This window comes from Castor canadensis, chromosome 7 (genome assembly GCF_047511655.1).
Source record: "Castor canadensis chromosome 7, mCasCan1.hap1v2, whole genome shotgun sequence".
Lineage (NCBI taxonomy): Eukaryota > Metazoa > Chordata > Mammalia > Rodentia > Castoridae > Castor > Castor canadensis.
The window spans coordinates 109,507,846-109,519,892 of record NC_133392.1 but is presented as its reverse complement, the minus strand read 5'-3'; the positions used below and the strand labels follow the sequence as shown (position 1 = coordinate 109,519,892).

The following is a 12,047-nucleotide window of genomic DNA, read 5'->3' as shown; positions in this document are numbered from 1 at the left end:
TCCTTATCTCTGCCTCCTGAGTAGCTAGAATTATAGGCATGAGCCACCGGTGTCCGGCCCATCTGCTTCTTAATTAGTTAATATTATTATTATTTTTGAGCTGGTGGAGTGGCTCAAGTGGCAGAGCGCCTGCCTAACAAGTGTGAAGCCCTGAGTTCAAACCTCAATACCACACACAAAAAAAGAAAGAAAAACCAAACCTAATTATTATTTGTATGTGGTGCTGGGTTTGAACTCAGGGCAAATGCTCTGCCATGTATGCCACTCTCCCCTTCTTTCCTTTCAGTTTATTCAGATATTCTCACACTTTTGCCTGGGCTGGCCTTGAACCATGATCCTCTGATCTCTGCCTCTCAAGTAGCTGAGATTACAGGTGTTATGTTTTAGATTTTTTCTGAGTTTTCACTGTTTATGGCTTGAATAAGGCATCCACAACAATAAGTGTGCCTTAGCCATGTGCACATCTGAATCTTTGTATGGTCATTAAAAAAAAAAAAAGAAGTAGCCTTTTCTGATCAAAGTTATGTCTTGTAGAAGACTGAGGGTTGGAGACATGACTCAAGTGACACTTGCCTAGCAAGTGTGAAGTCCTGAGTTCAAACCCCAGTGCTGAAAAAAAAAAATTATGTCTTGTAGAAAAATTGGAAAAGGTAGAGGAGACTGAAAAGAAGTAAAAATTAACTCTTTACTCCCAGCCTGACACTTGAAAATGTTAAGAGGTTATTCCCCCCCCCCCCCATTCCTTGTATTTGCCCCACTCCCAACTCTAAAAATTTGGTGATATATTATTTGATAATCTGTTATTCCTTCCACTAAAGTGTATTTTCTTCCTTCCTCCCTTCCTCCTTCCTTCCCAGAATCTCACTATGTAACTCAGGCTGCCCTTGAAGTTTATTTTCCTTTCTTGCTCCAGCCTTGTGAGAAGCTAGAATTATAGGCACACACCACCATGCCCAGCTCCTGTGTTCTTAAATTATCTTCAGAAATGTTCTAACGTCAAAGAAGACAAAAAAAAAACCCTCAACAAATAAGAAAAAAACAAATGTACTAATGTCTATATAATATACCACTCAGTAAGCAGATCGTTTTAGTACCTATATTCAGACATCCCTTTGTGCATAAGAGGTAAGAGTCCACAAAGAAATAGAAGATAAGTATCTGTAGAGTAGTAAGATAGTATTAGAGGTGAGGTGCATGTTATGAAAAAAAAATCGAGTTGGTGCCTAGGGTTGTGGTGGCTGTCCTGGGTTGTGTGAGTAGGGAGGCCTCTCCAGTTGTTGGATGTCTCCCCTATTCATATGAAGCAGTGAATGAGCACGTGATAATCCAGGAACTCAGTGTTCCAGGCAGAACAGCAAAGTACAAAGGCCCCAGTGGGAACATGCAGACTTAGAGGAACAGAAAGGAGTGAGCAGGAAGGTGCTGAGTGTGTCAGAGCAGAGGCACGAGCTGGTAGGTGCCAGGCCAGGTAAAGCCTCCAGGGTCCCTGCCAAGACTGCATTCATACTATGGGAAAGCCATTGAACTTTTTTTTTTTGTGTGAAAGTGGTAGCAGAGTTTATTAGGAAAGAAATAACTTTCAACAGACTGAAAGTGGGTTCTCGAGTGGTAAAAACAATATAGTAAAGTTAATTAGAAAACAGACACTTTCAGGAGTAAAAGTGGGTCCTCTCTGGAAGACAGGATGGAAGGATTTTAAAAAGGACAGTGACATAGATGGATTTACCTTCTAAAAGATGACCTTTTTTTTTTTCTTTTGTCCTTACTCCTAAAAGATGACTTAACATTTTTACTAGTATGTAATAGTAGTGTGTGTGGGTTTCACTGTTACATTTCCATATATGGTACAATATACCCCAGTTTGGTTCATCCCCTCCATTACTTTCCCTCTTCCCCCACCCCCTTCTTAAAATGACTTTGGCAGGTTTCAGTGTTCCATATTCATAATGTATAGAAAGTACCTGAACCATGTTCCCCCTCCTTCACCCTCTCCATTTACCCTCCTCCTCCCGTCAGTGCCATCCCCTTACCATGACCTGTTTTACATCCCTGTCCTTTATTATTTAAGCGTCTGCTCATTGTTCAGTAGGGTTTGCATTGGGATTTCACCTGTAAATATCCTGTACTTTAATCAGCCTAAACCCCCATTACTCTTCCTTACACTTCCCCCCCGACCCCATATTGCTAATAGTTTTCAATGCTCTTCATTGTGAAACTGATTTTTTGCATGTTGTGTAGAGAGGTGACTCCAGGTGAACAAGAGCGCCACCAGAAAGCCCACTGTGGTGAGGAGAGCAGACTGGTTTGAACTCTGAAGGAGGGGAGGACTACAGGTGATAATGTATAAAGGCAGAGCCCACTGGTCACCTTGAGTTTGCTGTGAGAGGTGATGGGGAGAAGGAAGTGGGCAGTGACTTCTAGGAATTTGGCCTGAGCACCTGCGTAATATGCTATAGGGTTGAAGTAGAGTGCATCTAACCAATTTTGTGTGCATTATTTGCTGTGTAAGAATGCTGTCATGGAGCCAGGCATGGTGGCATTCACTAGCACTCTGGAATTGGAAGCAGGAAGATCGCCAGTGCAAGGCCAGCCTGGGCTACCCAGGGAGATCCTGCCTCAAAAAACCAAAGCAAAACCAAATCAAACCCAAACACTTATGGGCTTGAGGCATGGCTCAAGTGGTAGAGCATCACTTTTAACATTGTATGTAAATCAGTGGACAAATACACTTTCTTTAGGATCGGTTTCTAGGAGTAAAACTACTGTGCTCAACAGGTTTTAAACCATCGGGGAGGAAGAAAATTTTAGACTTAAGACTTTCAATCAAGTTCTCTAAAGGACCTATTTCACTTATGTACCTTTTGGCTTAAAATTTTATGTACATACAGGTACACACATTTACTTACATGTTACGCATTATAAATTTAATATGAACCCTTTTTTTTTCTGATTATAGAAATGCTATGTGTTAATTATCAGATTTAGCAAGCCAAGAAAGATAAAGATGATCACTTGTAATCCACTAACTGGCAGGAAAAAATTACTAGAACTTGTGTACAGTGTCCTTCCATACTTTTATTCAGGAACACACACACACATACACACACAGTGCACAGTATACACATTTTGAATTAGGTGGTTATTTTTGAAAATTGCTTACTTTAACAATGTATCATTTAATATTTTCCTAAGCTGTTAAGTGCTGTTCCTTAATTTGAACTTAATCCTGTGTGCTATTTCAATATAATTTGTTATTCCATTTTTATTTTTGAAAGGTTATATGTTATTTATGCAGACAGTAAATTTCAGATACACTTAAGAGTTGGTGGGGGGGGTTTCCCTGCTGACCCTTGGCTCTTCAGATCCTTCAGAACCTACTTTTTGATTTTCCTGGCTATTCCTCCAAAGTACTTGTGCACACATCTACAGGATACATGCATAGTAATGACTTGTTTTTCTTTGCATTGCCGGGAATCCAACCAGTGCACACTTGATGAACGCTCTGTCACTGAGCTACACTTCAGCCCGACTCTCATATAAGTGAAAAGATGCATCTTGTTTGGTTTTATAATTTTTGCTTTATATAAATATAAAAAACACCAACGTGTTAACAGTGGTTACTATTAAGAGGTGCCCGTATGGGAGGGGCACTGTGTCCGTATCGTTTGACTTGTTTTCATAACTAAGTAATTCAGTGAAGTTAACGTTGACACAGTGATGTTAACTAGTCTCCAGTATTCATCACCGTCCTGCTGCTTTTTTTTTTTTTTTTAGAATTCTATGTGACGTTTTGAGTTGTCATGGTTTTCTAGTCTTCTGAACTCTCTGAGAGTTTCTCAACTTCTTAAAAATCTTTCATGACTTCAGCACTTTAAACCTTACAGGCTCACATCTGTAATCACTGCTACTCAGGAGAGAGAGGTTAGCAGGATCATGGTTCGAAGCCAGCCTGGGCAAATAGTTGGCGAGACTCTGTCCCGAAAATAACCTAACACAAAAAGGGCTCTCGGAGTGGCTCAAGCAGTAAGAGTGCCTGCCTAGCAAGTGTGAGGCCCCGAGTTCAAATGCTGGTACCAAAAATAAAACAAAGTAAAGAAAGAAAAATTATCTTATCAATTTTTCTTTTTATTTAATGTTTTATTTGTCATATCGTTCACTATACATCGTCTTTCTTTACTTTGAGTTCTTAAAATTTTTTTAATTTGATTTTTCTTTCTTTTTGCAGTCCTGGAGTTTGAACTCAGGACCTACACCTTGAGTGACTCCACCAGCCCTTTTTTTTTGATGGAGCTTTTTGAGATAGGATCTCGAGAACTATTTGCCCGGCTGCTTCAAACCTCGATCCTCCCAGTCTCTGCCTCCTGAGTAGCAAGGATGACAGGTGTGAGCAACTGGCACTTGGCTTACTTTGGCATTTTTGAAGAGACCTCATCAGTTATTTTGTAGAATGACCCAGTTTGGTTTTGTCAGATGTTTTCCCATGATTAGGTTGGGATTACACTCCTTTTTGTTGTTGTTTTGGAGGCCTGGTCTCACTATGTGGACAGGCTGGCCTCAAGCTCTATCCTGTCCTGCCTTCCAATCTCTTTAATGTCTGCCTTGGTAGAAGCAAGCTAGGTCCTTATTGGTTCTTTCAGTCTGTGATGAGCTGGTTTAGTGAAAGTATTTGGAGATTGTCTGGTTGTACCCAGATAGGTAGTTCATGGGGAAGCTTATGGACCTCTGGAAAGGTCTCATAGACATCAGCAGTCCCCAGGCCATACTTAGAGACTTGTCTCAGTATGTAGTTTAGGTTGATGTAGAACTTGTGATTCTTCCGCCCCAGCCTCCCTAGTGCTGGGATTATAGTATGCACCACTATGCCAGGCTCTTATCACCTCATTCAGCTTCTGTTGCTTGTGCTTTCTTAAGATACGCATAAAAATAGCAGTATCTTAGTTTACAGAGTTTTGAACTTGTTCTTCAAACTTTCTGGAATTCAAATGATGGCAAATAATCAAACTAGAAATCGGGCTTCAAATGTTTAGTGATAAACTCAGCCATTATGAAGGATGAATTGCCTATTCCCTTTAAAATTTGCCCAATAAATTATTAAATGGTTTTATATTGCTAGTCCGCTATGGATCAGTCCTTGTGTGAAGATTTTCGGACTTGGAAATCAATGTTTTCCTTTTAAAGCTTTAGGGTTTTGCCCAGGGCTGGATCCTCCTTGAGCTGAGATCTCCTTATCTCGGCTCCCGAAGAGCTAGGATTATCGGCAAGAGCTACCACTTCATAGAGTCTTTTTAGGGTTACTTTGTGCCCCCCCCATGTTTAGTTCTTAGGTTGGCCTTTCCGATGCAGTACAAAAGGTCATTTGTCCAGCTTCATCAAGTTCAATTTTGATGGCTGGTGTTACATTTTAACAGTCTCACCTCTGTGTCCCGAGAGCTCTTGTACTAGTTAAGCAACAGACCTGGCAGCAGGTTTCCTTGCTTAGCTGGACCAACACTTTTGAAATAACCCCATCCATCAAGTTCTGAAGAAGCTGGAAATTAACTATTTTCTAGGTTTCAGCACTTTCTTTGTGGCAACATTAACCTGTGCTCCTGGCACTTTGTAATTCTTGATATATAACTAACAGTTTACAGCAGGCAAAGCATCTGCCAGGTCCTGGGCTGGCTCTTGTATGTCTGTCACCTCTGATCCACACACAAACCTACAGGGCAGCTGCTGTGATTCCATTGCAAACCAGAAAAATGAAGTGGAGGTTGAGTAAGTTGCCCGAGGTCAAACAATGAGTTAAACAGAGAAACTGGCATTCAAGCTGGGGCTCCAGAATGAGGGTTAAATTGCTCATTCTGCCATGCTGTCTTCCTGGCATGAGTAGTAAAATACTCAGGTCAAGTCGTGGCAATACTGTACTGAGATAGAGGGTTTTAGTTTGTTTGTGCTGCTAGAATAAAATGCCTGAGATGAGGTAATTTACAAACAACAGATTTATTTCATGCTGTTCTGAAGGCTAGGATCTTCTAAGATCAAGGTGCCAGTCAGATCTTTGTTTTCAAGATGGCACCTCGGGCATTACTCATGTGTCTGAGGGGGAAAGGGACTAAATTTTTTTTTTTTTTTTTGATCTTCTGCTTCAGCCTCTGGAGTGCTGGATTACAAAGACACACAACCACGCCTGGCTTAAAAGTACTGTCTCTCCCTGCTCCTCCATGCTGCAGGTAAACTGAGGATCTCACACATGCTAACCAAGTGCTCTACCCTGGCGCACTTTTGAAGCTTTTAACATTTTTAAATAGGGGCCACAAAGCCCCCACCTTTTAACCCCATCCCATTGATGATTAAGTTTCAATCTTTGCTATTTTGGGGAACTATTTAGGCAGATGGCAGAGAATCATGGCAGCTGAGTTCTCCACAAGGATGCAGAGGGTCAGGTGTGGTGGTGCACACGCCTGTAATCCCAGCACTTGGGAAGCTGAGGTAGAAGGATCTCAATTTCTAGGCCAGCCTGGGCTACATAGCAAGACCTTGTGAAAACCCTCCCACCCCACAACCCCCAATTTTTTTACATAGTAGGCTGGAGGTATGTCAGGTTTTGTCCCCCAAACATTTAAAAAATCATAAAAAAGTAAGCCCCAGTCCCCCACCCCACTCCCCAAAAAGACCTACAAGGTCTGAAGTAGAAACTACCTGTGGCTGTGAGGCCGTCCACATTGCTCCCCGTCGTGGTGTGGTGTGGGCTCTGGGTCATACCTGAGCTGGGTGCTGTGATCTTAGGCTTTTACAGATGTTTCTTGCCTGCACTAGGCGTGGGGAGGCCTGCAGGTAAAACGTGTTCTCTGCCTTTGAGGCACTTCCAGCCTGAGGTTCAAGTTCTAGGTTTCATTACATTCCCATCTCCCCACACATGTGGGGGACGTGTGTATGTGGGTGAAGTGTTGAGGTCACAGACGGGGGCAGAGGACATTGCTCAGATGCACCTTTCTCCTGTCTGGGTCTGTTAGCAGCCTCTGGTTGCCATGAAGCTCTCCCATAACTGTTGCAGCTCCAGGGGGCTTTCTTTCTTTCCTACCAAAATCATCCCCTCTACCCATCTCGCCTCTCATTGGGCTTCATTATTGTTCTTTTTAAATAACTTCAGATATTGTCTTGCCATTTGAATATTAAATTCACCAATGGCAGTTCATATCAACAGATAGCCTCTAATCAAGGGGAAATGATACTTTGTAGATCTTATGTCTTGTACCTTATATTTTGTGTAGGTATTTTATGTAAGAAAATAGGATAAGAGTGACTGGGAAGACTTTCATTTCATTTGTTCTTTTTTTTTTGATGGTACTGGGATACATGCTTTCTAGGCAGGTGCTCTACTGCTTGAGCCACTCAGCCAGTCCCATTTATTTATTTATTTTTAGATAGGGTCTTGCTTTGTAGCTCAGTCTACCCTTGAGAGTCTACTTTGTAGCCCTGACTAGCTTCAATCTCACAATCTTCCTGCCTCTGTCTCCCAAGTGCTGGGATTACAGGTGTGTACTACCACACCAGCTCTATTTCATTTAGTTTCATGGTGTTGGAGATTGAACCCATGACCTTGCACATGACCTCGTCCCAAAGAGCTTCACATACTTTAGGTTGTGAAGTTAGATCTCTCTGAGGAGGACATGTTTAAGGTAAGCTATGAGTGAAGGTAGGAGCAGATGTGTGAACATTTTGGGGCAGAGGGAACACCATGTGCAAATACCCTCAGGAAGGGAAGAACATTGAGCAAGAGGAGAAAAGAGAGGCTGGTCTCAGTGTGTGTGAGAAGAAGATGGCAGATGAGACTAGAAAGGCAAGGTAGGCTAGAGCCTTCTGAGGCATGGCCAGGAGTTTGGGCTTCATTGTAAGTGGATGGGAATCCATTTTTGAATATATAGTGTCTTTACTGATAAAACATTTGCACACAATAAAAATTATCCTCTAGGAGTACACAAATTAACATGCCTATAATCCTAGCACTTGGAAGCAGAGGCAGGACGATTGTGAGTAGAGAGAGAAAAAAAACAAAGAAATAAAATGCACGGATCAGTAGTGTCTAGTGTATTAGTATTTTATAGAGTTGAAAATAATTATCACTGATTTAAAGCATTTTCCTTATTTCAGAGAGAAACCCTTTCATTCCTTTCCCCTCCTTCCAGCCTGTTTGTGGGGATTTACCTATTGTAGATGTTTCTTATACATGAAGTTATACAGTAGGCTGTTTTTGATACTTTGCTTCTTAGCATGTTTGCATGGTTCACCTATGCTATGGTAGACATCACTGCTTCAGTCTGCTTGCTGTGAGGGTAATCTATAGAACGGATAGGCTGCATGCTCTTGCCTTCACTGCTTAACGGCCAGATGGGTGCATAGACAAGTTCTTGTGTGGATTTGTTTTCATTTCTCTTGGGTGTTTATCTCTGAGTAGAATTACTGGGTCATTTGGTATCTCTGTGTTCAACACTTTGAAGAACTGCCAAACTTTTTCCAAAGCAGCTGTACCATTTTACATTCTCTCCTTTGAGGTGCTGGGGATGGAATCCAGGGCCTTTCACACACTGGGCAAGCGCTCTACCTACCATTGAGCTACATCCCAGCTCTGATTTTGTTTATTGAGACAGGATCTTGCTATGTAGCCTAGCCTGAAACACACTTGCTCCTGTTTCAGCCTCCCAAATGCTGGGAATACAGGTGTGCCCCACCATGTATGACATCATTTTGCATTCTACCAGCAATATATCAGGGCTCCACCTCACATCACTGCTAACATTTGATTTTTATTTGTCTTTTATTAGTTTTGGCTCTTGTGGGTATAAAGTGATATCTCATTGTGGTTTTGAGTTGCCTTTCTTTTTTTTTGGTGAGAAGCAGGATTTATTTAACACAAGGCTAAGCTGACCTGTTTGAATAATTCTGTGGGCTGCAGGAAAGTGAAAGCTATTTGCTCAAGGACCAGATGGAGTGCAGGTGGCCCAGGTGACATGAGAACCATCCTTTGGCTCCTGTAAGTTTCGAAGATGTCAAGGCAACACAAGAGATCTTAGTCCTTACGGTATGGAGAATTAGGAAACATGGACTCCATAGATACTTTTTTTTTCTTGCAGTGCTGGGGATTGAACCCAGGTCCTTGCCCATGCTAGGCAAGTGCTCTACCACTGAGCTACATCCCCAGCCCCAGATACTTCTTCTATAAGAGACAAGATATATGATGAATGAACATTTGAACTTCCCTAAGTCTGTAACAGGGGCTTAAAAACTGCTCTTGCTGAGAAACACTGATTCCTCACTTGGGCCCAGGAATTAACTAAAGGCAGGAAACAGTTAGATGATTGTGACACCTCTTTTCCGTAGAAAAAAGAGATGCACTGATGGCTCATGTCTTTAATCCTAACCACTTGGGAGGCAGAGGTCAGGAGGACTGAGGTTTGAAGTCAGCCCATGCAAAATATTCAAGAGACCTCGCCTCAAAAGTACTCAAAACGTAATAAAGGTTCTGGTGGAGGAGCTCAAATGATAGAGCTCCTACCTAGCAAGTGCAAAGCCCTGAGATCAAAACCCAATATTGCAAAAAAAAAAAAAAAAAAAAAGAAAAGAAAGAAAAAGAAGTGGAAGGAATAAACTGACAGTAGGGGAGACAGGCACCTAAGGCTCATGCCTATAATGTTAGCTGCCTGGGAGGCTGAGATTAGGAAGATCATGATTTAAAGCCAATCCAGGAAAATAGTTCCCAAGACTCCATTTCCAAAAAATAACCAGAGTAAAATGGACTGGAACTGTGGCCCAAGGGGTAGAGTGCCTGTTTTGCAAACAGTAAAACCCTGAGTTCAAATCCCAGTACCATACACACACAAAAAATTGCCAGTGGGGAAAATGTAATGGGGACTACTACAAAAGGGAAAAACTTTCAGTGTAGCCAGCTTGCATGCTGGCCTCGAGTTGCCTTTCTTTAAGGACTAATAACATTGATTATTTTTTCAGGCTCTATTGACTGTATCTTTGGAGAAATGTCTTTTCAAATGCTCTGTCTACTTTAAAGTTGGCTCATTTTGACTTTTTATTTGGTTCTTTTTTTTGCAGTACTGGGGCTTGAACTCAGAGCCTATACCTTGAGCTACTCTGCCAGTCTTTTTTTTGTGATGGGTTTTTTTTTTGAGATAGGATCTGGCAGACTGTTTTCTTGGGCTGGCTTCAAACCATGATCCTCCTGACCTCTGCCTCCTGAGTAGCTAGGATTACAGGTGTGAGCCACTGGCACCTTGCTATTTGGTTCGTTATATATTTTGGTTGGAGTTCCTTTTCAGATGTATGATTTGCAAATGTTTTTTCCCATTCTGTGGACTGTCTTTTCACTTTGTGTGTGTGCGCACGTGTGCATGTGTTTGTGGTGTTGGGGGTTAGACCCATAGCCTTGCACCTGCTAGGCAAGTGCTGTACTGGTGAGCTACACACCCAGCCCTCTCTCTTGACTTTCTTGATGGTGTCCTTGGAAGCACAAGTTTTTGATTTTCATGCAATCAGTTGATATGTTCTTTGCTTGCATGTGCTGAGAAACCACTTTCTCAGGTGAAGGGTTTTTTTTGAGACAAGGTCTTGGAAGCTGTGTACCCCAGACTGGCCTCAAACTCTCAGTCCTCCTGCTCTTTAGCTTCTGAAATGTTGGGATTACAGGCCTAAGCCATCATGCCTGTCTTCAAGCCATTGCTTCTAAATATGGGACTGACATCTCACTCACATTTTGAATATATCATGGTGTTTGGAAACTGGATTGGAAGACTCTAGAATAAAACTAATGAGACTAAGAGTCTATCACAATGTCAGCAGTCATGGGTAGAGGTTAAATTTCATTAAGCACTTGTAAAAATCAGTGTATTCCAATAACATCCTATTAATAGGAATAAGATGGTCAAATTTACAGCATCAAATATACACTCAGTTTTTTTATAAGGCAGATATACTGTGTTCAAAAAAGTGTAAGAAGTAAGAGGAGTTACTTGTTAGATTTTCTTTTTTTTTTTTAAATCTTCAATGTCTAATGTAGAGTCAGTACTTAACAGCTGTTATATCTCTGAATGGAAGAGTTAAAGAAGTCTATGGTAAAGATGGTTTAAAACCTGGGTCTCTTTTTCCCTTCTTGGGGGTACTGGTGTTTGAACTCAGTGCCTTGCAACTGCTGTACCACTTGAGCCACATCCCAGTCCAGCTCTCCTGTTTTTTTTTTTGCTTTAGTTAGTTTTTCAGGTAAGGTCTTGAGTTTTTACCCAGGGGCAGCCTTAGTCTGTAATCCTCTTATCTATGGCCTCCTGTGTTGGGATCACAGGTACCTAGCACCATGCCTGGCTTAGTGGTTAAGATGGGAGTTCTCACTAACTTTTTGCCCTGGCTGGCCTTGAATCATGATCTTCCTGATCTCTGCCTCCCAAGTAACTGGGATTACAGGCATGAGTCACCATGCCTGGCAAGAACTGAATCTTGAAAAGGTTGTTGGTAAGGTACTAGCAAGTAAAAAAGTGGGAACAGGAGTTTTTTTTTTTTTTTTTTTTTTGGTGGTACTGGTTTTTGAATTCAGGTCCTACATCTTGAGCCACTCCACCAGCCCTTTTTTTGTGGTGGTTTTTTTTCTAGATCTTGTCTCTCGAACTATTTACCTGGGTTGACTTCAAACCACGATCCTCCTGATCTCTGTCTCCTGAGTAGCTCGGATTATAGGTGTGAGCCCCTGGTGCCTGGTTGCACAGGGTGTTTTTGATGGATGGATCATGCATGCAAGCAGGTGTTTAAGAGTATGAACTATAGGCTAGGAAGCTAGAAGGGTTCCGTGGAGCATATATGTAATTTCAGATTGAGTTCATATTGCTCTTAACTTCCTTTGCCATGAATGTGATTTTTCACAGAAAAATATGGAGTGAATTGTGATGGATAGAAACGGAAGCACAACTAAGATAGTGCTGCCATAGTTTAGATGAGGTCTAGGGTAAACGTAATGGGACCAGGGGTTTGGGAGCAGATAGCGGGTAGTGATGCCAATATTTGATATGACTGTG

The 12,047-nt window shown here is 41.7% G+C and overlaps 1 protein-coding gene across 3 annotated transcripts in view; it reads left to right on the top strand.

Annotated features, from left to right (window-relative positions):
* Ak4 (adenylate kinase 4) overlaps positions 1–12,047 on the top strand; it is a 122,572-nt gene that overhangs the window by 63,429 nt on the left and 47,096 nt on the right. Inside the window, exon 1 of one of the 3 annotated variants that reach the window (XM_074079883.1) lies at positions 5,724–5,754. The exons of the other annotated variants lie outside the window; for them this stretch is intronic. Within the exon in view, the coding sequence (XP_073935984.1) occupies positions 5,739–5,754 (16 nt within the window). The 5' untranslated portion in view covers positions 5,724–5,738. Of the gene's footprint in view, positions 1–5,723; positions 5,755–12,047 lie in introns of those variants that run through there. 3 annotated transcript variants of the gene reach the window in all.